The sequence below is a fragment of the Bos indicus x Bos taurus genome, chromosome 16 (genome assembly GCF_003369695.1).
Source record: "Bos indicus x Bos taurus breed Angus x Brahman F1 hybrid chromosome 16, Bos_hybrid_MaternalHap_v2.0, whole genome shotgun sequence".
NCBI classification, from domain to species: Eukaryota; Metazoa; Chordata; class Mammalia; order Artiodactyla; family Bovidae; genus Bos; species Bos indicus x Bos taurus.
In genome coordinates this window covers 31,963,520-31,991,289 of record NC_040091.1, presented here as the reverse complement: position 1 = coordinate 31,991,289, position 27,770 = coordinate 31,963,520, and the positions used below count along the sequence as shown (strand labels likewise).

Genomic DNA, 27,770 nt, shown 5'->3' with positions numbered 1-27,770 from the left:
AACTTTCAGATGTTCAAGCTGGTTTTAGAAAAGGCAGAGGAACCAGAGATCAAATTGCCAACATCCACTGGATCATGGAAAAAGCAAGAGAGTTCCAGAAAAACATCTATTTCTGCTTTATTGACTATGACAAAGCCTTTACAAACTGTAGAAAATTCTTAAAGAGATGGGACTACCAGACCACCTGACCTGCCTCTTGAGAAATCTGTGTGCAGGTCAGGAAGCAACAGTTAGAACTGGACATGGAACAACAGACTGGTTCCAAATAGGGAAAGGCGTATATGTCAAGGCTGTATATTGTCACCCTACTTATTTCACTTGTATGCAGAGTACATCATGTGAAATGCTGGACTGGAAGAAGCACAAGCGGGAATCAAGATTGCCGGGAAAAATATCAATAACCTCAGATATGCAGATAACACCACCCTTATGGCAGAAAGTGAAGAAGAACTAAAGAGCCTCTTGATGAAAGTGAAAGAGGAGAGTGAAAAAGTTGGCTTAAAGCTCCACATTCAGAAAACTAAGATCATGGCATCTGGTCCCATCACTTCATGGGAAATAGACAGGGAAACAATGGAAACAGTGAGAGATTTCATTTTGGGGGGCTCCAAAATCACTGCAGATGGTGACTGCAGCCATGAAATTAAAATATGCTTACTCCTTGGAAGGAAAGTTATGACCAACCTAGAGAGCATATTAAAAAGCAGAGACATTACTTTGCCAACAAAGGTCCATCTAGTCAAGGCTATGGTTTTTCCAGTAGTCATGTATGGATGTGAGAATTGGATTATAAAGAAAGCTGAGCACCAATGAATTGATGCTTTTAAACTATGGTGTTGGAGAAGACTCTTGAGAGTCCCTTGGACTGCAAGGAGATCCAACCAGTCCATCCTAAAGGAAATCAGTCCTGAATATTCATTGGAAGGACTGATGCTGAAGCTGAAACTCCAATACTTTGGCCACCTGATGCAAAGAACTGACTCATTGGAAAAGACCCTGAGGCTGGGAAAGATTGAAGGCAGGAGGAGAAGGGGACAACAGAGGATGAGATGGTTGGATGGCATCGCCGACTCAATGGACATGAATTGGAGTAAACTCCAAGAGATGGTGAAGGACAGGGAAGCCTGGCATGCTGCCGTCCAGGGGGTCGCAAAGAGTCAGACATGACTTAGCGACTGAACAGAACAGAACAGAAAGTGTCTTTATTTTTTACCTTCATTTCCACCAAATACAGAATTATATAATGATAGGTGGGTTTGTTGTTTTTCAGTTGTTTTTAGAGCAATTTACAGACACTTGGTTATCTTATGGCTTTCATCATTTTTGTTAAGAAGTGAGCCATTATTCCAGTCATTGTTCTCAAGTATATAATGTGTCTTTTTTACTTGTTGCTCCTTTAGATCCTTCATTTTATCTTTGGTTTTCAGCATTTTTATTATGTGTTTATGTGTAATTTCCTTTGTATTTATCCTGTTTGAGGTTCAGTTGAGCTTCTTGGATTTCTGGGATTAGGTCTTTCATTAATTTTTGGATGTTCTTGAACATTATTTCTTCAAATACTTCTTCTGCACCAGTCTCTTTTTCCTCTTCTTCTAGGATTCCAGAAACATACGTATGAGACTGTTTAATATGGGCAGATGTCCTGATTTTTTTTTCTTTGTATTTCAGTTAGGATACATGCTATTAACCTGTCTTCAAATTCACTGCTCTTTCCCTCTTGCTATTCTCAGTTAACTCTTAAATCCATCTAGTAATTTCTTTATTCCTGGTATCATATCTTTAATTTCTAGCATTTCCATTCTGTTTTGTTTTTTTCTTTTTAATATATTTTTGGCTGCGCTGGGTCTGAGTTGCTGCACGTGGGCTTTCTCTAGTTGCGGTGAGTAGGGGCTGCTCTCTAGTTGCAGAGCTCAGGCTTCTCACTCAAGTGGCTCTGTTGTTGCAGAGCGCAGCTCTAGGTATGTGGGCTTCAGTAGTTCCAGCACGCAGGCTCAGTAGTTGTGGCACACAGGCTTAGTTGCTCCACAGCATGTGGGATCGTCCCGAGCCAGGGACAGGATCTGTGTGCCCTGCACTAGCAAGTGGATTCTTAACCACTGGACCACCAGGGAGGTGCCCTATTCTGGTTTTGGTTTTTTTTTAATCATCTACATATCTTAACTGTAATTCCCCATCTCTGCATTCTTGCTTGTCTTTCCACCAGATTTTCAGTATTTCATCACAGCAATTTTCTTTTTTGCTGTGCCTGGAGTCTCAGCACTGACGAGATTCCAGAGATCTTTTCATACTTTGTAACTGAGTCACTAGCTTTCCAAATCCTAAGAGAGCCGTCTCTGCTGCCAAGCTTTTTTTTTCTTAATCACTGAGGATTTCTCTTTCCTTTCTCATCAGCCCCAGGATTTTCTTGCCTTGGGAGAATTCTCTCTCTCCTGCTTCCCTGCCCCTAATCCTTGCATGGAGACTGCTTTATACTCTCAGTGAAGTCCACATATATGTCAGAAGGAGAGCTTGTCTTGGCTCTCTTATCCCACTTCTTGTGTACGGTAACTGAGCATCCAGAATGCTGACAGATTTCTCTCGACTTTGTTGCCCTGGTGCCTGTCCCCTCCCTGTCTTCAGAAGGTTACTGCTTTATATTTGGGAGAGGCCATGAATGCATCAGAGGGATTGCTCCACTTTCCTGTCCTGCCCCAAGACCATGGCTTACTATACCCAAGCACTAAGTGAAGATCTATAGGAGAGAGTTTTGGGTAGGTATAATCTCATTACATGGCTGGGGCTCACTGGAGTTCCCATCTATCATGTTTATGACCAATTCCCTTTCCCATCCCTCTGCCAAGAATAGTGAGAATAGCTGTGAGTCTTTTCTATAAAGGGCTCATTTTGTTTCTAATCTATTTCCTTCTTGAGAATTGTTTCACACTCATTTTCAGCAACAGAAGTTCTAGGTTTTAAATTGAATCTTCATTTGGTAAAATGTCTTTTTACCCCAGATGATCTCTCTCTTTTTTTTTTTAGTTATCAGTTCGATTTCTTTCTACATACTGTTTGAGTATAGACTAAATATTTGCATATTAAATAAATGTACAAATTTATTTATTTTGGGAGACAAGATAGGCACAAAAGACTCTGTTGATTGCCATGGACATAGAACTTCCATTTTAAGTAAAAATCTTTAAGAATTAGAACCAGTTGGGGGAGGGGAGACAGAGGAAAGGGGATACTTGGCTCCCTAAATGAAATTACACCCACTGAATCTCAGACATAGCATCTCTGGGTGGTCTTCCCCTCTAACAGTGTCCATCAAAGGGTAGTACTGAATTGTCTCAGGTTTTAAGTTCTCTCTTCTCTTTAACAAAGGAAGTTGGAATTCCAAAAATAATGTTTGAAATATCCTTATTTCTTGACCTTAGTAAACATCAAAGTCTAAGGGACACTCTTGGTCAGATAGATAAATACATAAGAAAAGAGAAGGCTAATGCTCTTAATTTCTCTTTAAAAGAGAATTTAAATTAATTATTTCTATTGATAGAAAACATATACAAAAGAATAAAATTACTGGAATAATTTATTTTTATACCTATGTGTAATATATTTCCATGTAACATCTATGTCTGAAGTATTGTTCAGAAATACATTACAAATTAAACCTTTAGTAGTCACTGTGTTTTATTTTTAAATGTTGCAAAATAGAAGACAGGAACTGTTAGCACCCTCTCTAAAATCAAAGATATTCTAATTGTTTTCTGTTTTGTCACAGGATAAAGAAAGAAGAAGCAACATGGCAATCTGGACAGAAAATGAAGTTTATCTTGGATATGCTCGTCTTAAATTTGTTAAAATAGTAACTACTGAAAAACTGAAAGGACTTCTACATATGTCACCAACTGCTACTCTGACTATACATAATGTTGAGTATACAGGACACCCTTTGGAACTTGCCTTGTTATTAAATTACTGCATTATATGTAACACCTCCAAAACAATTTACCTAGTGATACACAATGAAGATACAGTACAGTGGGTATTCCAAGACTTTGCATTAAATGTCAGTATAGACACTTTTTTAATTCCATATTTCCTATATTCAGCAATGCCAGAATTATTACTATGGGACAAACATAGGATCTACTATTATTATCATAATTTCACAGATACTGGAGTTTTACAAACAACTACAGAATTTGGAAATCTATCAAGATTATCACAAAACAGCATTATTCATAATGTTCTTATGGGTAAGTTATCTTCAATCTGCAAAAATTATTCTAGATTTCGTAGACATCTTCCTTATGAAGATGTACAATTTTAATGTATTAAAATATGGTGTTTTTGATAAAGATGTTTAGATGTTTTACCATCTAAAAAATGGTTATCTTTAAAATTCTCTTAATGCTAACTAGGATCTCATAAAGGACTTCCCTGGTGGCTCAGACGGTAAAGAGTCTGCCTGCAATGCAGGCTACCCACTTTGATATTCTTGCCTGGAGAATTCCATATACAGAAGAGGCTGGTGGGCTACAGTCCATGGGGTCTGAAAGAGTCGGACACAACTGAGAGACTAACACTTTCACTTTTTTTCAGGATCTCATAAAGCAAAATGGCAAACTCAAGTTCTTTATTCAGAGGTTCATTTTGATCAATTAGCAAATACACATGCAACTTACATATGTGTCTTCAGTGTAGAAGGTGATGTGTGGTTGTAGTCACTTCCTAGGGCTTAGGGCTCCCATAACAAAAGTACCACAAACTGGCACAGACTTTAAGCCACAGGAATTTATTGTCTCGGTTCTAGAGGCTAGAACTCCACATTTAAAGTGTTGGCAGGGCCATACTCCCTCTGAAATCTGAAGGAATCTTTCCTAGTTTCTCCGACGTGCTGGCAAACCTTGCCATTCTTTCCTTGCAGCTGCAACATTCCAGTCACTGCCTGTGGCATCATATGGCATTCTTCCTGTCTTCATACACCATCCTGTTATAAGGACACCAGGGCCAACCGTAGCCCAGAATGATCTCATCTTAACTAATAACATCTGTTATGACTCTATTTCCAAATATAGTCATGTTCTGAAGCAGCATTTGGAGTTAGAAGTTCAACATAACTTTTTTGAGGGGACACAATTCAACGAAACTGAATTCTATAACAGGTGTTGTAGAGTTAAACCAATCTGTTTTCAAGTCCATAAAAGTATTATTTAACATTTCCAAACCTCAGTGTTCTAATCTAAAATATATTAATAGGACTGTTACGTTGACTAGATACGGGGTTGCATATAAAATGCTTAGAATAATAACTTGGCAAGTGGTAAGCCTTTAACTAATAATAGTTATTCTTGGGCTTCCCTGGTGGCTCAGTGGTAAAGCACCCACCGGCCAATGCAGGAGACACGGGTTCTATCCCTAATCAGGAAGGATCCCACGTGCCTCGGAGCAACTAAGCCTATCTGCACAACTATTGCACCTGTGCTCTAGAGCCTGGGAGCCGTAATTACTGAAGCCTGCATGCCTTAGAACCCATGCTCCACAAGAGTCTCCACATCAATACAATATTGTAAAGTAATTAGCCTCCAATTAAAATAAATTTAAATTAAAAAAAAAAAGAAGCCCACACACCACAACTAGAGAGTAGCTCCTGCTCTCCACAACTAAAGAAAATTCAGCACAGCAACGAGGACCCAGCACAGCCAAAAATAAAGTAATTAAATTAAAAAGCATATTATTTATTCTTCATGTTATTATTCCTAAAGTAGTATACTGAAGATTATATGAAATGCAAAGAAATAGAAAGTTTGATCCTCAAGGAATCTAGTTAGGAGTTAAATTAACTGGGGTATTTAAAGTAAATATCACTGTTATTTGTAATTGATCTTTCTTGACCCTATATCACCCTTCAACTCACAGCCATTCAATTTTACTACTCCCATTTATAGCAAAACTCCAGGAAGAATTGCCTACTTTCACTTTTTCTCTTTCCTCTCATTGTCTCTTGAATCCACTCTAATCAAATTTTCTCAAAAACTGCCCTTGTCAGGGGTTTCGATGACTCCCACTTTGTTAATCCAGTGGCCAATTTCCAGTCATCTTTTGTGATCTTGCAGCAGCATTTGAAACAATTCAGCGTGGCCTTTTTCCTGAAACACCTTTTCCCAAAGACTTTTGAGGGTATTTTTGATCTTCCTTCTACTTCACCAGCTTCAACCTCTTTTCCATTCTCATCTTCTTAATTCCTAAATGGAGAAGTACCTCTGAACTCTGTTTACATTCATTCTTTGCCCTCCAACCATGATCCTTAGCCTGAAATCAAACTGCTATTTCTTACTACCTCGTGATACTTTCACTCAGATGACTAGTGGGCATCTCAGACTAACATATCCAAAACTGGATCCTTGAGTCCCTCACCCACACTGCAGCCTGCTTCTTCCCTTGTCGTCCCCTATCAAGTGAACAGCTCTTCTTTTCTTCCAACCACAAACCTTGACCTCATCCTTGAATTCTCCCCTTTTACATCCCAAAGCAAGCCATTATCAAATCCTGTTGGCTATGTGTAAAAAGTATATCTAAAATCTAGCCTTTTTTCACCATTCCCACTCCAGTCCAAGCCCCATCCTCTCTGGCCCATAAGTATAAGAGTTTTTTAAGTTGTCTCTCATCTTTTATCCGTGTGCCCCCATCATCAACCAGCTCAGGGTACACCTAGCAGCCAGAGTGAGCCTTTGAAAATATGTGCAAAATCACATTCCTCTGCTTAAAACCCTCATGTGGCTTCTTGTATCGCTCAGAATAAAATGTAAAGCCTTTAGCATAACCTGAAACACAGTATGAGATCTGGCCCTAGACTCTGATGCGCTCACCTATCACTTGACTCTTTGTTCACTGTTACCTAGCCAGACTGGCCTCTTCGCTATTCCTTGGATATCTACCGCCAAGAATATTCTTCACTTTGATATCGACATAACTGTTCTACTTAATTCAGGCTTAAGTCCAAGTAGTTTTTTATGTGTGACTTCTCTGGTAATGTCATAATATGATAGGACTTTCCAATTATTAGAAATATTGTCATATATTTTCTGCTAATAATTTAACTTTGGGAATGCCCTGGTGATCCAGTGGTTAAGAATCTGCCTTGCAATGCAGGGATACAGGTTCGATCTCTGGTTGGGAAACTGGGATCCCACATGCTGTGGAGCAACTGAACCCATGCACCACAACTAGAGAGTCCGTGCACTGCAACAGAAGATCCTCTGTGATTCAGTGAAAATCCCATGTGCAACTAAGACCCGAGGCAGCCAAATAAATCCTAAAATAAAATTTTAAAATATTTTTAAAAATAGTTTAAAATTATAATTCTTATGTTTCAATCTTTAATTCATCTATAGTATTTGGTATGTTAGAAATCTAATTTTATTTCTTATTTTTCCTCTGAAACCTGGTATTGCCTTCAGATCAGTCTTCTATTAAGCAAAACTTGCCCCACAGATCTGAAATGGCAATTTTAGTATATATTTATTCCTCATGTTAAGTAAGTTAAGTTTTAGGCTATTCCCTCCCACTCATCTGTCTTCACAAGATCTATATTGTTGTGATCACTGCAGCTTTAATTACCTAACACACTAAGTGTGTGTGGTTAGTCACCAAGTGTGGGTGTCCGACTCTTTGTGACACTTTGAACTGTAGCCCGCCAGGCTCCTCTGTTTATGAGATTTCTCAAGCAAGAATACTGGAGTGGGTTGCCATTTCCTTCTCCAGGGGATCTTCCCTACCCAGGGGTTGAATTCATATTCTTTGCATTGGCAGACGGATTCTTTACCACTAAGTCACCAGGAAAGCCCCTATCACACTATATAATTTACTTATTTTATGTTTATTGGTTGCCTTCCCTAAAGGAATGTAAGTTACAAAGGAAAAAAATCTTTTATTTTTTACTAATGTGTCCTCCCAACTACCTAGAGTTGTGTGTAGCTATAGTTGAGCATTCAATAAATATGTAATGAATAGATGATTGCATATTTGCCATACATTCCCAATCAGGAATGTTATATGTCTTCATTATTTTTATTTTCTTTAATTGGTCTATTAAATTCTTTCATCTCTTCTTCAGTCAGTTTTAGATGTTTGTATTTATTGGCAAAGACTTCACATTTTAATGTTTAAATTTCTTACATATCTGTATTTGTATTATCTTGCTCATTTATAATATTGTTTATGTCCCTACTTGCTGGTTTGCAAGATATTTATTATTTTTAGAGGTTTTTTGGGTTTTGTTTTCCTTTCCTTTGAAAAGAACTGTTTATCAACTCTACATCTTTTTTTTATTTAATTCCTTAATTTCTGCTTTTATCATTAATGATTCTTTTATATAGAGTGTTATATAAAAATTATGCAAACTTTTATATGTGTTATTATTCTCATTATTTTAAAAAAATTTCTAATTTTCATCTTCATGTTTAATCCAAAATTCACTTAAAAGTGTTTTAATGAGCAGCGTGATAGGAAAACAGGAGTATGTTGACACTTACTATAACATTCTGATTCTAAAAAACAGCATTTCTGATTTGAGTTTGATTAGAATATAATTTATGGCAATTTGTGAAAATGTCATTTAATTATTTAGATTCCAAATGTAAGGTCCAAAAGCCTAAAACACTCTGAATCTCCCTAACTCTTTTATTCACCTTTCTCCTTTCAACTAGTCCTTTTTAAGTGTTGTTTTTGAAAATTAAAGAAAGTATAATCCTGGGAGCTATACACAGAGTGTCGTATCTGAAAAGAAAGCTATGAAACCAACTAGTCCACCTGTTCATTTTATAGATTTGGTTATAGAATCAAAGAGGTTAAGAAGTGTACTCTTTATGAATGTCTATAACTTAGTTATAATACTCTATTAAGGGGAGAAAGTTGATTATTATTTATAGAGCAAACAATGGCACCCCACTCCAGTACTTTTGCCTAGAAAATCCCATGGACGGAGGAGCCTGGTGGGCTGCAGTCCATGGGGTCGCTAAGAGTCGGACATGACTGACTGACTTCACTTTCACTTTTCACTTTTATGCATTGGAGAAGGAAATGGCAACCCACTCCAGTGTTCTTGCCTGGAGAATCCCAGGGACGGCGGGGCCTGGTGGGCTGCAGTCTATGGGGTCTCACAGAGTCGGACACGACTGAAGCGACTTAGCAGCAGCAGCATAGAGCAAACCTGAAAAGGTGCTAGCTCCTTCACTACCACCTTTTCTTCATCCCAACTGCATTAGCCTACTATTGCTGCTGGGCTTCCTAAGGCGGCTCAGTGGTAAAAAGAACCTGCCTGCCAATGCAGGAGATGCCGGAGACACAGGTTCACTCCCTGGGCCAGGAAGGTCCCCTGAAGGAGGAAATGTCAACCCACTTCAGTATTCTTGCCTGGAAAACTCCATGGACAGAGGAGCCTGGCAAGCTAAAGTCCATGGGGTCACAAAGAGGTGGACACAACTGAGCGACGGAGCGTGCACACACTATGGCTGCCATAAAAAAATATCACAGACCAGGTGGCTTAAGCAATAGAATTTATTTTTTCACAATTCTGGAGGCTAGAAGTTCAAGATCAAGATGTCATCAAGGCTGCTTTCTGACCGGCTTAGAGACAGTGCCCACCTTCTCACTGTGTCCTCACATAGCCTTTTTTCTTTGTGCCGGCAGAAAGAGAAAGAGATCTCTGGTGTATCTTCCTCCCCTGATAAAGACATCAGTCATATTAGATTAGGGCCCCATCCTTCTGACCTCATTTAACCTTAATTACCTTGTTAGAGCCTCTACATTCAAATACAGTCACAATGAGAGTTGGGGCTTCAACACAGGCATTTTGAGGGGACATAATTTGGTCCATATCACAATACTTCCTGATAATACCATTCCTGTCATACTCACCCTCATTATTATTTAATGCACTAATTCAAGCTCTTTCTTGTATGTTAATGTGATTATAAAAGTCATACAGTGAATGCAAGAAGAAAGGTATGCAGAAAAAGAAAATGCTCTGCTATGAAGTGGGAGAGCAGCTCTCAAACATCATGTAAAGTCATGGGTTTGTGTCTGCACACCTTGATTTTCTCAAAGTATGTAAATATCATTATGAAAGAAATTATTTTGGTTAATAGTGCACTTAAGTAGGGGCTTCCCTGGTGACTCAGGTGGTAAAGAATCTACCTGCAATGTGGGAGACCCAGGTTCGATCCCTGGGCTGTGAAGATCCCCTGGAGAAGGGAATGGCTACCCATTCCAACATTCTTGCCTGGAGAATCCCATGGACAGAGGAGCCTGGTGGGCTACAGTCCACGTCAGCATGGATTTCTGTTAACTTAGAGTAACAAAAACTTTTCTCTTTTTTTTTCCAGATTATTATGGAAATATTGTGGTAAAAATGGAAAACAATGTAATGTTTTATTTCAAGATTAAAATCAAAGATGCAATAAAGCTACATTTATGGACAAATAGCACAGTAAAATCATTAATTTCTTTTAAACCATCTGGTAATATGTATCTCATATATGTTTTTGAAAATGGTGAAGTATATCCAGAGGAATATCCCTTACAACTGGAAGCACAAAGTATAACTTTCAAGACAAAAGAAAAGTGCCCCTATATGGCATTTCATAATGATATTTTTCATTTTTCTTACCTTTTGGACAAGGGACAAAACCTGTCCCTTTGGGCTCAGATAGTCTATCCAGAAAATATTGGTCTATATATTGTTGTAGAATCATATGGCCCCAAAATATTAGAAATAAAAGATCAGATTCAATATGAAATTGCCTTAGGACATTGCAGTAAAACCACGGTAAGTTAATATTTTAAAATTCTTTGATTTTAATAAATGTAAAATTATATATATTATAAATGTTTATAATATTTATTATAACATTTTTCAAAAAATAAATTTATCTTCAAGTTTAGCTTTGAAATATTGAGAAATATGCATGTTTTTAATGAATAATGATATGATAACTCATTAACTTCTGAGTGACAGTTTTTACTTTCAATATCCAGGGCCTCTTTGCCACTTAAAAGCACATTCCTATAGGACTCTTTCATTGTCAATTGTATTGTTCACTTCCTTTTTAAAAAAAATAGTATGTGACTGTTTTGTGGAGTTCTATCTGCTGTCTATGGCACTGTAACACCACCATAAACATAATGCCTTCGAACAACAAGTTCTGTGAGGCAACAGTTCGGGTTATGAGTAGATGGGCAGTTCAGCTAGTTTCATCTTGGGTTTACTCATGAGGCTGTAGTCATCTGGTGGTTTGCCTGGGACAGGATAATGTAAGATGGCTTCATCTGTGTGTCAAATATTTGGTGCAAGCACAGACGTGTTAGTATAGGAGGCCTCAGCTGGAGCGCTTGGCTCTGTTCCACGTGTCCTCTATCCTCCAGGCTGGACCTGGCTTCTTCACTTGGCAGTCTGAGCACAGTGTTCCAAAATGGTGAAAATGGAAGCCACAAGGCCTTTCAAGGCCAACATTTGGCCACAGCTGTATTTGTCAAATCAATTCACAAGGCCTGCTCAGATGGGTGGCCCTCCAAATGCCCATACAGGCAAGCGGCTGGTGGGTGGAAAAGGGCCTTGCAATGGTGGCTCTGCCCTTTGTGCGCCACTCAACAATGGCACTTGCTCCTATGGTGACCCAGGCTTCTTCCCCTAGACTTTCCAGTTTGTGGAGCTCCTTACTCCAGGAGATGTTGCTTCACAGCCAACAGCTGTCCCCTCCCTGGGTCTGCTCTCCAAACCCCACTTTCCAGCACCCAGCCCTGCTCTGTACCAGGAGACACACAACTCAGGCTGGGGTGTGCAGGGGAGCAGCACGGACCATGAGCACAGTTCTTTGTCCTGCCTTCCACAGACCAGTTGTTGTGTTCCCCTCTGATCACGAAAGGTCCCCTTCTGTCCCAGTGGCTTTCCCTACTGGGAGGGTGCTTCTTTGAGTTGCAGGAACCTCTCCTCACCTTCAGCTCCCCACCAGGAGTGCTGGTCCCTTCCCATTTCCTCTTTTCTTTCTTTTTTTTCTTTCTTTTATCCTACCCAGTTGCATGGGAAACTTTCTTGTCCTTTTAGGTGTCCAAGATCTTCCACTAGTATTCAGCAGGTGCTTTGTGAGAATTCCGTTTGTAGATGTATTCTTGATGCACTTGTGAGGAGATGTGAATTCTACCTTCTCCTATTCTGCCATCTTGACTCCTCCTCCTCTTGGGTTAAATTTATTCCTGTGTACTTTATTCTTTCTGGTGCAACTGTGAATGGAATTATTTTGTTTTTTTAAGACTAATTTTTTTATTTTATCTTACTTTTTTGGCTGTGGTGAGTCTTCGTAGCTGCACGTGGGCATTCTCTAGTTGTGATGAGTGGGGTTACTCTCTTGTACTCTCTGGTTGCTGTGAGTGGGCTTCTCATTGCTGTGGCTTCTCTTGTTGCGGAGCACAGGCTCTAGCAAGTGGGTTTCAGAAGTTGCAGTGCATGGGCTCAGTAGTTGTGGCTCGCAGGCTCTAGAATGCAAGTTCAGTAAAGCCATGGGCTTTAGTTGTTCTATAGCATGTGGGATCTTCCTGGACCAGGGATCAGACTTAGTGTCCCTGGCACTGCAAGTCCGATTCTTAACCACTGAACCATCAGGGAAGCCCTGGAATTATTTTCTTGATTTGTCTTTCTGACAGATCCTTATTAGTGTATAGAAATGCACCGATATTTATATATTGATCATGAATTCTGTACCTATATTGATTTGTCTTTTTGGTGGAGTCTTTAGGATTTCTTTACATATTGATATAATATCAAGTCATCTTCAAGTAGTGACAGTTTTATTTTTTCCTCTTTAATTTGGATGCCTTTTATTTGTTTTTCTTGCCTAATTACTCTAGCTAGAACTTGAATAAAAGTGGTGAGTCTTGGTCCAATCTTAGAGGAAAAGCTTTCAGCTTTTTGCCATTGAGTATGATGTTAGCTATGGGGTTATCATGTATCAGCTTTATAATGTTGAGGTTTGTTCCTCTATAAACACTTTATTGAGAGTTTTTATCATAAATGGATGGTGAATATTGTCAAATGCTTTTTCTGCATCTATTGAGATAATCATATGATTTTTATCCTTCATTTTTTTAATGTGCTGTATCACATTGACTGATTTGTACATGTTGAACCATCTGTGCATTCCTGGAGTAAATCCTACTTCATCATGATATATAATCCTTTTAATGTATTGATGAATTTATTTTCCTAAATTTTGTTGAGACTTTTTGCATCTGTGTTCATCAGGAATATTGACCCGTGATATCCTTCTCTGGTGGTATCTTTATCTGGCTTTGGTATCAGAGTAATGCTGGCATTGTAAAATTAGTTCTGAAATGTTCCCTTCTCTATATTTATGGAAGATTTTGAAAAGGATAGGAATTGATTCTTCTATAAATATTGGTAGAATTTACTAGTGAAGCCATTTTGGTCATGGAGTTTTTTGGGGAGGTTTTTGGTTACTGATTCAATCTTCTCACTAGTAATTTGTCTATTTGGATTTTCTGCTTCTTAGTGATTCAGTCTTGTAGGTTACAGGTTTCTAGGAATTTATGCATTTCTTCTAGGTTTCCCAATTTTTTGGCATGTAATTGTTCATAGTAATCTGTTATGATCTTTTTATGTCATAAAAGTATCAGTTGTAATATCTTCTCTTTCATATCTGTTTTTATGTGTTTGAGTCCTCTCTCTTTTTCTCAGTGAGTCTAACTAAAGGTTTGTCAATATTGTTTATACTTTTAAAAAATCAACTCTTATTTTCATTGATCTTTTCTATTGTCATTTTGGTCTCCACTTATTTCTACTCTGACTTTCATTATTTCTTTCCTTCTACTGACCCTAGGCTTTGTTTACGCTTCTTTTTCTAATTCTTTGAGGTATTAAATTAGATTTTTTGCTAACAATTCTTATTTCTTGATGTAGGCCATTTATCACTAGGAGCTTTCCTCTTAGAACTGCTCTGGTGCATTCCATAAATTTTGATATGTTGATATATCAAACATATGCCATGATATGTTGGCTTTCCATTTTCATTTGTCTCGGAAAATTTTATTTCTCCTTTGACCCATTGTTTGTTCAGCAAAATCTGTGAATTTTCCAGTTTTCTTCTTATAATTGATTTCTAGCTTCATATCATGTGGTCAGAAAAGATGCTGGATATGATTTAAATCTTCTTAAATTTATTAGGACTTGTTTTGTGGCCTACTATATAATCTATCTTGGAGAATATTCCATGTGCTTTGAAGAAGAATTCTTTTGCTTTTGGATGGAATGTTCTTGATATGTCTGTTAAGTCATTCTGGTATAAGATGTTGTTTAAAGCCAATGTTTCCTTATTGATTTTCCATCTGGATGATCTATCTATTGATTCAAGTTGGGAACTGAAGTTACCTGCTATTATTGTATTGCTATTTCTCATTTTTATGTGTATATTTGCTCTATATATTTAGGTGCTCCTATGTTAGATGCATAAGTATTATATCATTTTGGATTGATCTTTTATCATTATATAATGACCTCCTTTGTCTATATTATAGTCTTTCTTTTAAAGTATGTTTTGTCTGATAATTATGGCTATCCCATTTTTCTTTTGATTTCCATTTGCATAAAATATCTTTTTCTATCTCTTCAATTTCAATCTGTGTGTATTTTTACATATGATGTGTGTCTCTTATAAGCAGAATACAGATTTTTTTTTTTAATTCTAAGTGGCTTTGGTCATGTCCGATTCTTTGCATCCCTATGGACCACAGTCCTCCAGGCTCCTCTGTCCATGGGATTCTTCAGGCAAGAATATTGGAGTGCGTTGCAATACCCTCCTCCAGAGGATCTTCCCAACCCCAGGATCAAACCCATGTGTCTTATGTCTCCTGCAGTGGCAGGTGGGTTCTTTACCACGTGCCACCTGGGAAGCCCTCTGCATACAGATGGGTTGTTTCACCCATTTAGCCATTCTATGTCTTTTAATTAGTTATTGATACATATGTACTGCCATTTTGTTAACTGTTCCTAACTTTTTTGTAGTTCTTCTGTGTTCCTTTCATCTTTTCTGATCTCCTCCTTTCTGGTTTAACAACTTTTTTAGTGGTTTGCTTTAATTCATGTCTCTCTATCTTTTGTGTATCTCATTTAAGTTTTTGCTTTGTGGTTACTATGTGGCTTATGTACAAAAACATATTTATAATAGTCTATTTTAAGTTGATACAACTTACATTTCATAGTTGTATAGTCTAAAGCTATACAACTTTATAGTTGTATAAAGTTCAACTATATAGTCTAAAGCTATACATTTTTACACCCCTTCTTGTGTTTTACATTTTGATGTCACAAGTTACATCTTTTTCTCTTGTGTATCTATGAACAATTATAGCTATTTTTTACTACTTTTGTCTTTAACTTTCATATAGCTTTATATATGATTAATTACCACATTCACATATTAGACTGTTCTGAATTTTACTATATATTTACCTTTGCCAGTTGGGTTTATACTTTCATATTTCCTGTTACTAATAGCACCCTTTCATTTCAACTTAAGAAGTCTCTTTAACATTTAAGTAAAGTTTAGTGATGATGAACTCCTTTGGATTTTGCTTGTCTGAAAAACTATATCTCCTTCAGTTCTGAAAGGCAGTTTTTTACTTTAAGCATTTTGAATATATCATACCACTCTCTTGCATCCTGCAAAGTTATTACTGAAAAATCTACTGGTAGTCTTATGGCGGTTCCCTTGTACACAAGATGCTTTTTAAACTTTCTCCTTGTCTTTAACTTTTGATATTTAATTATGATGTGTCTTGGTATGGGTCTTTTGGAATTTATCTTATTTGGAATTCTCTGGACTTTTTGGATCTGGATGTCTGTTTCCTCTCCCAAGTTAAGAAAGTTTTTTTTAGTCATTATTTCTTCAAACAGCTTTTAAGCCCCTTTCTCCCTCGCTTCTCCTTCTGGGACCCCTGTAATGCAAATGTTGGTCCACCTAATGTTCCATAAGTCCTTTAAGCTATCTTCACTTTGCTTTTTCCTGCTCTGATTTGGTGAGTTCTACTGCCATCTTTGAGTTCACTCATCCTTTCTTCCACTTCATCTATTCTGCTGTTGAACTCTTCTATTGTATGTATCAGTTTAGTTAATGTATTCTTCAGCTCTGTGACTTCTATTTGATACATTCTTATATTTTCAGTCTCTGTTGAAATTCTCACTTTGTTCATCCATTCCTCTTCTGAGCTCAGTGACCATTATTATGATTGTTATTTTGAACTCTATCAGATAAATTACTTATTACTATTTTAGTAAGGCTTTCTTAGGTGATGTTATCTTTTTCTTTCATTTAGAAATATTTCTGCTTCTTCATTTTCCTGTACTCTCTGTGTTAGTTTCTAAGCAGTAAATAAAACAGCTACTTCTTCTAGTCTAGAAGGAGGTGAACCTTACTATTCAACTCTGCTCAAGCTCTTGGTTGTCTCTCAAGCTTTTGTGATTGTCCAAGCCACCTACTTTATTCTTAGTGGCTCTCAGTATTTTAGGGTGTGCTAAGACCCGTCAGTCTTTCAAGGGGGTTGGGAGAGTATCTCAGTACCCAAATGCAAGTTGATTCAAAGCCAGACACTCAGGGGACAGATTTTAAACTGTGCAAATATACTGTTTTCAGGGAGTTGGCATTTCCATCTGCTACTTAAGTGCTGAGTCTCAGGCTGATAGCCAGTTGACAAATGTTTCTTTGTTTGCTGCCATCCCATCAAACCTGTAAGAACAAGCTCTGCTGGCCAACAGAGCCAGACTATTGAGGGATGTGTTCTCTGTTCTCTGAATGGCCAACACAACAGCTGGGGCACCAGATGTGTTAATAGCTACTTTCTCTGAGATACTGACAACCCGGAGTGGGGCAAAAGTAGAGTGCAATACTGGTGCACCTGTCAGCCTCACCAGTCTCTGGAGAGAATTGTAGTCAGTACCTAGATGTTTAATTAGAAGCCTGCCCCATAAGCCACATCTATGGAAATAAGCTACCAAGCCTCTTTCACAGAAAGGCTTAGGATGCATTTTAGTTTACTGTCTCTGCGCTGTTCCCTGGAAAGAACAGTCAGTTAAGAACTGTAATGTTTCTGCATACTGTGAAATAATAGAATCCCTTTCCCATTTAGCAAAGAACTTAATACCATGTTCAAGGCCAAGGACACAATGAAATTAATCCCAGGATTCCATCTTTGTGGGTTGGTGTCTTGACACCAGAACTGGGTGTATGAGAGAAATGAAAAGAAAAAAAGGAACTGAGATTTTACTGAGCTAGTAACTACAAGAAGTGAGATGCCACACCAGGTTAGCAGTACCTGTCTTTCAAGGTGTGGGTTCGAGGTCTGTGGAACCCCTAAACTAACTTACTAGTTTGTAACAACCCAAATTTCTTCCTTCTGTTCCCTCCATTCCAGTCCTAGAGGTGAATAGCTATTTCTTGTAGTCACTAGCTTTTAAGATTTTATTCTCTGCTTCCTGCACTTTTACTATGATGTGTCTAAATGTATGTTTCTTTATTTCTATCCTGTTGGAATTTACTGGGCCTCTTGAATCTCTCAGTCATTGTCTTCAGCAGGTATTTTGTCAAACACTATATGTGCCTCTTTATCTTTTTTTTCTGTTAACACTGATTAAAAATAGGTTAAATTTTCTCAATCTATCCCTTATGAGTTTTTAACTGTCTTCTTTATTTTCGTTCATTTTTGTCTCTGGCATACATTCTTATAATTTTTCTGATCTATCTTCCACCTCACTATTCCCCTTTTTGTCATGCCTAATCTGATGCCAAAATTATATACTATGTGTTTGATTGTTGTATTTTTAATTTTTAGAAGTTTTACTTGTTCTTTTTTAAGGCACACTTACAAATTTTATAGTTTTATCCTGTAGATATTTTCCAGCTTTGGTCATTTATTTCCAAAAAACTAGTAAACATGTCTTTTATAATCTGCATCTATTAGTTTCATATCTGAAGTATGAGCATGTGTATTTCACCTGTTTCTTCTCTCCATCATTGTTTATTCTGGTTATTACTCACACATGCCTTATTTTGGGGCGGGGGTTAGTTATTTTTGACTGTGGGCTATTCATTATACTTGAAAAAGTATTTGTAAGAATTCTCTGAAGTCTAGGAAGAATATGCTTTGATCTTGAGATGATCTGTGTTTGCCAGTGTCGGATATCTAAGGTACCACTGCTCTGAGACTTCTTCAAGTCCCCTGGATCATCAAGCAAACAATTCTAGGATATAAAGCCATGCAAGTACCTGCTCATAGCCACAAATTATTAGGACAATTATTTTTTCTTGCTTTTTCTGATCGCTCAGTGACTGAAGTCACTGGATGGTTAAAGAGAAGGCAAATTTAATCTTAATTTACCCTTACCCAGAGAGTGTAGTCTTCTGATAACACAGGTTAATATAGAGAGAGTATCCAGTTTGATTCTCTATCTTGAATTATCTCTGTTCTAACTAAGTTGACAAATTCCTTTAGGAGAAAGTAGATTATGGGCTCTGGTGTTCTGCTTTACTCCTGGATTCTTAAGTCCCTCTTTTCAAGTATTTGAACTGACAATTCCTTACTTTTTTGTCAGTTACTTGATGCTTTTATGATAACTTTTTAAAAGGCCAATGATTTTATGGTTTTTGATTTGTCTCTTTTTAGGGGAATTTGTCCATATAACCTAGCCCACCACTAGTAGAAATGAAAGTTCCCTGATTATTCTTTAATCATTTATAATGAAATCATTTTTAAATAGATGATCACATTCACAAAGTGTATTTTTAAATAGTTCCATTGTGTGTATATTTTCAGTGTTTATAATTCAAAATAACATACATATATGTTGGTTGAGTTACAGACCCAACTTAAAGCATCATTTAAATGACAACTAGTAAGTAAAGTTTGGAGATTATGCTTCCATTTCACAAAAGATAACATTAAACTTTTTTTTTTTTTACAAGAAAGCACTTGAAATCTGAAAAGATTTATTTATTTATTTATTTTTATATTTGATTAAGTTTTTTTATTTCTTTTTAATTTTATTTTATTTTTAAACTTTACAATATTGTATTGGTTTTGCCAAATATTGAAATGAATCCGCTACAGATATACATGTGTTCCCCATCCTGAACCCTCCTCCCTCCTCCCTCCCCATACCATCCCTCTGGGTCGTCCCAGTGCACCAGCCCCAAGCATCTAGTATCGTGCATCGAACCTAGACTGGCGACTCTTTTCATACATGATATTATACATGTTTCAATGCCATTCTCCCAAATCATCCCACCCTCTCCCTCTCCCACAGAGTCCAAAAACTGTTCTATACATCAGTGTCTCTTTTGCTGTCTCGTATACAGGGTTATTGTTACCATCTTTCTAAATTCCATATATATGCGTTAGTATACTGTATTGGTGTTTTTCTTTCTGGCTTACTTCACTCTGTATAATAGGCTCCAGTTTCATCCACCTCGTTAGAACTGATTCAAATGTTTTCTTTTTAATGGCTGAGTAATACTCCATTGTGTATATGTACCACAGCTTTCTTATCCATTCATCTGCTGATGGACATCTAGGTTGCTTCCATGTCCTGGCTATTATAAACAGTGCTGTGATGAACATTGGGGTACACGTGTCTCTTTCAATTCTGGTTTCCTCTGTGTGTATGCCCAGCACAGTGGGATTGCTGGGTCATAAGGCAGTTCTATTTCCAGTTTTTTAAGGAATCTCCACACTGTTCTCCATAGTGGCTGTACTAGTTTGAATTCCCACCAACAGTGTAAGAGAGTTCCCTTTTCTCCACACCCTCTCCAGCATTTATTGCTTGTAGACTTTTGGATTGCAGCCATTCTGACTGGCGTGAAATGGTACCTCATAGTGGTTTTGATTTGCATTTCTCTAATAATGAGTGATGTTGAGCATCTTTTCATGTGTTTGTTAGCCATCTGTATGTCTTCTTTGGAGAAATGTCTATTTAGTTCTTTGGCCCATTTTTTGATTGGGTCATTTATTTTTCTTGAATTAAGCTGTAGGAGTTGCTTGTATAACATTAAACTTTTTAAATCTAATTACATCCAAGAAAATCCTTGTAAAATAATTTTTATGATTATATATGAAGAAAAATGTGGCATACAGAAGAATATAGGTGCAAATTTGACAATTAGTTCCTTTCTTTGAACATGAAACTAGATTTTTCTCTTTTTTTGCTCTATATTTTTTTAAGTTTTTAATGGTGTACATCCAGTTAACAATGTTGTTAGTTGTTAACTGTCTACCTGATAGTTTCAGGTGGACAGCAAAGGGACTCAGTCATACATACACATGCATCCATTCTCCCCAGACTCCCCTCCCATCCAGGCTGCCACATAACACTGAGCAGAGTTCCCTGTGCTGTATACAGCAGGACCCTGTTGGTTCTTCATTTTATATATAGCAGTGTATACATGTCCACCCCAAACTCCCTAGTAATCCATTTTCCCCATTCTTCCCCTCTGGCAACCATAGGTTCATTCTCTAAGTCTGTGAGTCTCTTTCTGTTTTGTAAAGAAGTTCATTTATATCATTTCTTCTTAGATTCTGCATATAAGGGATGTCATATGATATTTCTCCTCCTCTGTCAGATTTACTTCACTAAGCACGACAATCTCTAGGTCCATCCGTGTTGCTGCAAATACATTATTTTATTCTTCTCAACGGCTGAGTAATATCCCATTGCATATATGTACCACATCTTCTTTATCTGCTCCTCTGTTGATGGAAATTTAGGTTGCTTCCATGTCTTGACTATTGTAAATAGTGCTGCAATGAACATTAGAATGCATGTATTCTTTCAGACCATGTTTTTCTCCAGAGATATGCCCAGGAGTAGGATTGCAGGGTCATCTGGTAGCTCTATTTTTAATTTTTTAAGGAACCTTCACACTGTTCTCCATAGTGGCTATACCAATTTACATTCCTACCAACAATGAGGGTTCTCTTCTCTCTACACCTTCTCCAGCATTTATTGTGGATTTTTTGATGAGAGCCACTTTGGTGTGAGGCGATATCTCATTGAAGTGATTTATTTTTAGTGTGATTACTTTCATAGCGTCAACTTTATCATAAAAGATTGCATATTGTATGTCGTTCAACTTAGTATCCAGCATACAAGTAAATAAACTTTGTTTAAGAAATAGGATTTTTCACTAAGGTTTTTTCAATATTTATTTATTTGGCTGCACCAGGTCTTAGTTGTAGCATACGGGATCTACTAGCTGCAGGGATCAAACCCAGGCCCCCTGCATTAGGAGTGCGAGGTCTTAGCCACTGGACCACCAAGAAGTCCCTCACTAAGATTGTTTTACAGACACAAAGTCTGTTATCACAACAGATTAACCAAAACCAAACTGCCCTCTCTGAAGATATATATAGATAGATAGATAGAGGACAAAGAACTATCAGAAACTAATTTAAGGATGTAGAAATTATAGCTTCTATACTTCAAAAATGTGAAATTTATAATTTTCTGCCTTTGTTATCATATACGTTCTATAAGTGGCTTTACCCTGAGATGATAGCAACCATATAGGATACTGAAAACTGAGATGAAACATGGTTCAGAGGGAAGAAAATATGCAAAAGGCAAACGGACATTTTTAAAAATTACTCAAAAACAACAGAGGAAAGATCAAGCAAATAACTCCCCATAGTCTCGAAAACTATAGACAATATGATTTCTGTAATCATTTAAAAACCTCAAAGAAGAATTTAAAAGGTCCAGAAACAGGTTATTAGAAAACAGAAGAAAGTGAAAGCTTGCTATGCTGATATAAATGAAAAATAAAAATAAGAACATTCCAACAATAAAAGCTAAATGAGAGAGAAACAATGTAAATAAAAGAGCTATAATAATATAAAAAGTACAGTAAAGGAATATAACAAGGAAAATCGAATATCTACATAATTGGAGTTTCTGAGATAGACAACAAATTAGAAAAATGCTAAATATTATTTTTTTACCTAGAGAAAGATTTAAATCTGTCTTGAAAGTATCCATTGTCCCCATTCCCAATTTTCCTGCTTTATATAAACTTTTTTATTTTCTTTTTCAGACAATAACATTTTCTCAGAATATAAATTATGAGGCAGTGGATGATTATTTCAAGTTGCAGTAAGTATGGCTTTTAAAAGAGTCTACTCAATATTAAATATGCTGTTCAGGTTATTGATTTGTACATATTGTTTTATTTAAATGGTCTCATATCCTTTTAAATGTCCAGATTTCAAATTCTTTTAGATATCTCAAAAGATGCAAGATTAGTATTCTATAGAAAAAATGTAAAATACTCCTTGAGTTTAATGGAAACATGACCCATCTGAAGGTGCTATTCATCCAACTGAAGGTACAAAAAAAAAACAGGCAATTTCTTAGTTCAATATTTTTGAGCATCTTTTATCATTCATTCCCATCCCAAAGTCTTTATATACTATGCTTAAGCAAAAACTAGAACTCTAATGGGATTCTCCAAGCAAGAGTGCTGGAGTGGGTTGCCATTTTCCTTCTCCAAGGGATCTTCCGAACCCAGGGATCGAACCCGGGTCTCCCATATTCCAGGCAGACGCTTTAACCTCTGACCCACCAGGGAAGCCCCATTAATTATGACTAGAGTCAGATAAATTTCTGAATCTTGGAATAAGGTAGCACCGTTAACCACTTAATTCCTGGAGGAAGGCAACCAACATGGTATTGTATTTTAAGGCATTAGGTTATCATTATGTCCTGACTGAATATATTTTCTGGAAAAGTGGCATTGTTCTAGGAAAAAGTCAATTTTTCTTTAGTTTGCAGCTACTCCACCTGAGTTTGCATGCCTGCTCCATGCCAGGCACTCTAAGTGTTCAGAACACATGATGAACAAGAAATATGGAGTTACTGCTGTCATGAGATATATCTCCAGTGGGAGAAGACAAGCAGCAAGTAATCAAATAAATAAACAAGATGGCCCCAAACAATTCTAAGTGCTATTAAGAAAATAAAGCAGAAAGACGCAGTAGAGTATCACCAGGAAGTATAGGAAGGAAATGCCACTTTAAACACAGTAGTCAAGAGAGGCTCAAAACACCCCTTTCCCTCTAACTCATCAACTTTTCTCTTGAGTTCCTTTGAGTATTTTTGGTTTTGTGGGTATTTATTCAGAATTCTGTTGCTGTACAATACACGTCAAATTGTCCAGGATTGTTGTTGTTTAGTTGCTAAGTGATGTCAGACTCTTTTACAACCTCATGGACTGTAGCTCGCCAGGCTCCTCTATCCACAGGATTCCCCAGGCAAGAATACTGGAGTGGGTTGCCACTTCCTTCTCCAGGGGATCTTCCTAACCTAGGAATCGAACCTGCATCTCCAGCATTGGCTGGCAGATTCTTTACCGCTGAGCCACATGGGAGGTTACTTTGGGTATTTTTGTTTTTGTGGATATTTACTCAGAATTCTGTTGCTTCACAATACACATCAAATTGCCCAGGATACTTTAGGTCAGTCCAAGACCTGAGAAAAAAAAAATACCAAAAACTGTGAAATTGGTGGGAAAAAATCTACCTATAAGTAAAATTATGTAGAAAATTGAAGATGTAGTGTTTACTTTAGTGTCCTTTTTACAGATCTATACTATATTACTGAATAGACCAAATCCAATAATCCATCAAATTGGGAGAGAAAGTCGTAACTGGCATAATTGTAAGATGCTTCCTGATTTCAAAGGTGTTAGAGATAAAAATGTATCGTAGAATTGATGAAATATCATATCAGTTCAGCTCAGTCCCTCAGTCATGTCCAACTCTTTGCAACCACATGGACTGCAGCATGCCAGGCTTCCCTGTCCATCACCAACTCCCAGAATCTGCTCAAACTCATTCGGTGATGAGTTCATCGATTCGATGATGCCATCCAACCATCTCACCCTCTGTAGCCCCCTTCTTTTCCTGCCTTTGGTCTTTCCCAGCATCAGGGTCTTTTCTAGTTAGTCATTTCTTTGCATCAGGTGGCCAAAGTATTGGAGCTTCAGCTTCAGATGATATATTGTATAGTGATTTAAAACATACAAAAATGTGCTATTTGTATCCTTACTTATTTAGCATATTATATATATATGAGAAATAGGAAAATACAATGAATACTGAAAGGAAGAGAACATTTGTCTGTGGTTAGTTTGTGTTTGTTTTATCCCAGTTTTTTCAATAAGTAAAAAACCTTAGCAGGGGCAGGAAATGAATAATACTTTCAAAACTTTTCTTCTGTAACTTTTGAGACCTCCTATTTTGCCTGAGCAGAAATGACCCATGTGCATTTCCTAATCTACAAAGGCATGATGTCTGATCTCCCTTTTGCTTCCAGTCAGATCATATTGTGCAGCATAATGAGGTTCAGAAAACTAATTTCATAACTTAGTATCTATTGTTCCAAAGGCATTATCAATGGGAGGAAATCTGTAGAGGCTAGAGAAGGAATCTATGGCTTGTTGTTATTGTTGTTTAGTCACTCAGTCGTGTCTGATTCTTACAACCCCATAGACTGTAGCCCACGAGGCTCCTCTGTCTATAGGATTTCCCAGGCAACAGTACTGGAGATAGATCTTCATACCCAGGGATCGAACCCACGTCTCCTGAGTCTCTTGCATTGGCAGGCAGATTCTTTACCACTGAGCCACCAGGGAAGCTATAGCTGTGAAATACCATCAGGAAGCAGGCTGTGAAATACCATCAGGAAGCAGGCAACAATGTTAGCAGCAAAGTCCCATCCTCAGGAGACTAAGGGTGTTAATGAAACAGAAGGGCTGAAATGCTGATAGAAGTTCATTTTTACTTCCCATTGTGCTGACCTGTGCTGGCCAAAATATGGGACACGATGAAATGGGAATGACTTTAGGATAGGACCGCAGTGCACCTTAGCAGAAGCAGCAGGCGGTCACCACCACCACTAGGCCTCTAGGATTCCTCAGTGGGGGGTTCAAGCACATCTTGAAAATGGGACTTTCATCTGTTCTACACAAAGCAGACTTGTGGCTCCCTCCCTTATGATTCTACAGTCATTTGTATGTGTTGTTTCTCCTAGATATGAGAACACAGGTCTTCTGCTTGTCCACGTGAGACCCAGTGAACTTGCAAAAACATGTCCAATATCCCAAAAGGCAAGTAACAGAGTAGAAGACCAAAAAATTTTCTTCAATAAGATACAGGTGGTAAACTAAATAATACACATTAACTCCATTCAATACCACTCCCCCTAACACGTAGCAACATTCTGTAATATTTCACTGTAGAGACAGCATTATTTTACTTTGGAAAGAGAAGATTAGATTACTTACTGCCTTCCATGAATTTACCTCAGAATATAAATATGCATAAAGATGTAAAATTAATCTTAAAATGCATTTATATATTTATATAAATAAAACTGTGTAGAGGAAAACTGAAATTAATGAGAACAGCCAAATTTGGATATGGTTTGTCAGAGAAGACTGCTAGTCATGTCCGTATCAACGCTGCATTTATTTATCTTAAAAAATGGACCATTTCTTCGTTTAAAAAGTTTTGTTGCATGCCTACCATGTTTCTGTGTTTCAGCCTGTGTGCTAAGTAATGGGAATTACCAAGATGGAAAGAGTCCTTTCTGAAGGGGAAAACATAAACTAGTATAAGAGAAGGTGAAATACACAGTTATCAAATAGCCCAGAGGAAAGAGTGAGGAATTTCATTTGGGAGGGGAAAAGTGGAAAGAAGATACATGAAATGACTGTTGAAGGGTAAGTAGAAGTTGAGCAGGAAGATGCAAAGGGAATTCAAGGAAGCTGCTGCTTCTGCTGCTGCTTCTGCTGCTAAGTCGCTTCAGTCGTGTCCGACTCTGTGCGACCCCATAGACGGCAGCCCACCAGGCTCCCCCGTCCCTGGGATTCTCTGGCAAGAACACTGTAGTGGGTTGCTATTTCCTTCTCCAATGCATGAAAGTGAAAAGTGAAAGTGAAGTCGCTCAGTCGTGTCCGACCCTCAGTGACCCCATGGACTTCAGCCTTCCAGGCTCTTCCATCCATGGGATTTTCCAGGCAAGAGTACTGGAGTGGAGTGCCATTGCCTTTTCCGATTCAAGGAAGAGGCATACACAAAAGCACAGCAATGTTATGTAGCAGTGGGGTGTTCAGATAACCACCCACTACCACCTCCTTTGAGTGTTTGTTCCCCACTGAGGGATGACTCCTCTCTTTATTCTTTCTCATTCCAACTAATAATCAATAAACATATATTGAGCACCCACTACATACCAGGCAGAGCACAATGGGGCATACCCACATGAAGAATTCAAAGTTGAGTGAGACATAGGCCCTGCTCTTCAGGACCTCGGCACCAAGAGCCTGTTCCTATCAGGGCAAGACTCCATGAATTTAGAGGGAGCCTTGAATTAAGGCAGATGGGATCCACCCTTGAGCACAGCTGAAACACATTGCTTCCCCAAGAAATGCATACTGACCATTTCCCGTTTACCCACCATGCTGCCTACCCAGCTTAATCTGCTGAAGAAGCAAAAACCTGCCACCTAGCAAGTTCCTGCCCCAGCCTCCGTCTGCCTTCTCTATCTTTAGCTCCACTTTATTCCATATAAGTTGCCTCCCTGAAGCACCATGATTTCCTCCATCTCTTTCCTTAATTTAGAGATATGCCCCCTCTCCTGCCCAGCCCAGGCATTATAAAACATATTAATCTAGAGTGAAAGTGTTAGTCACTAAGTCATGTCTGACTCTTTGCAACCCCATGGACTGTAGCCCACCAGGCTCCTCTGTCCATGGAATTCTCCAGGCAAGAATACTGGAGTAGGTAGCCATTCCTTTCTCCAGGGGATCCTCCCGACCCAAGGATCGAAACTGGGTCTCCTGCATTGCAGGTGGATTCTTTACTGCCTGAGCCACCAGGGAAGCCCAATGTTAATGTAAGTGAAAGTGAAAGTTTAGTCGCTCAGTCGTGTCCAACTCTTTGCGACCCCATGAACTGTAGCCTACCAGGCTCCTCCATCCATGGGATTTTCCAGGCAAGAGTACTGGAGTGGGTTGCCATTTCCTTCTCCAGAGGATCTTCCTGACCCAGGGATCAAACCCAGTTCTCCCACATTGTAGGCAGACACTTTACTGTCTAACCAGAGTTCAAATGCAAGCTCTGCCACCTACTGACTTCAAGAAGCTCCTAAGAACTCTGCGTCTTGGCTGCCTCGTTCATAAAAGGGGAAATGTAATATCCATCTCACAATATTTATCTACTTTGAGAGTATTATATGAGATAATTTACGTAAAATGCCCAGAATAGTACTTGTCACAGAGTAATTACCTAATATTACTGGTTTCTTCCTTGGCACACCCCAAGACATGGACCATTCAAATCTAACCACCATCTGTGCCCATTTCAGATAGTTTGTATTGACCTACCCACTGAAATAGAATGGAGAATAGGCCATATAGTAGATGATGGAATATGCCAGAGTCCTTTAGGCAATAGGAAAATGTGGCAAGAAAACATATACCAGGCAGAGCACAATGGGGCATACCCACATGAAGAATTCAGTTAATTGAATTAACTAGCTAGCCAAGAAAATAAAAACCAGTACACAACTGCAAGGTATGCTCTAAACCACAGGGACCCCTTTTTGTGCTCCCATCCCCACTGGTAAGCAAGTCATCAGCCTCCCAGATAAGTATTGTAGACAGAGGGCCCAC

At 38.1% G+C, this 27,770-nt stretch overlaps 1 protein-coding gene across 1 annotated transcript in view; it reads left to right on the top strand.

The window, feature by feature from the left end:
• CATSPERE (catsper channel auxiliary subunit epsilon) overlaps positions 1-27,770 on the top strand; it is a 158,547-nt gene that overhangs the window by 86,223 nt on the left and 44,554 nt on the right. Inside the window, exons 10-13 of the mRNA XM_027564683.1 lie at positions 3,761-4,238; positions 10,368-10,810; positions 22,131-22,189; positions 25,127-25,202. Of these exons, the coding sequence (XP_027420484.1) occupies positions 3,761-4,238; positions 10,368-10,810; positions 22,131-22,189; positions 25,127-25,202 (1,056 nt within the window). The remainder of the gene's footprint in view (positions 1-3,760; positions 4,239-10,367; positions 10,811-22,130; positions 22,190-25,126; positions 25,203-27,770) is intronic.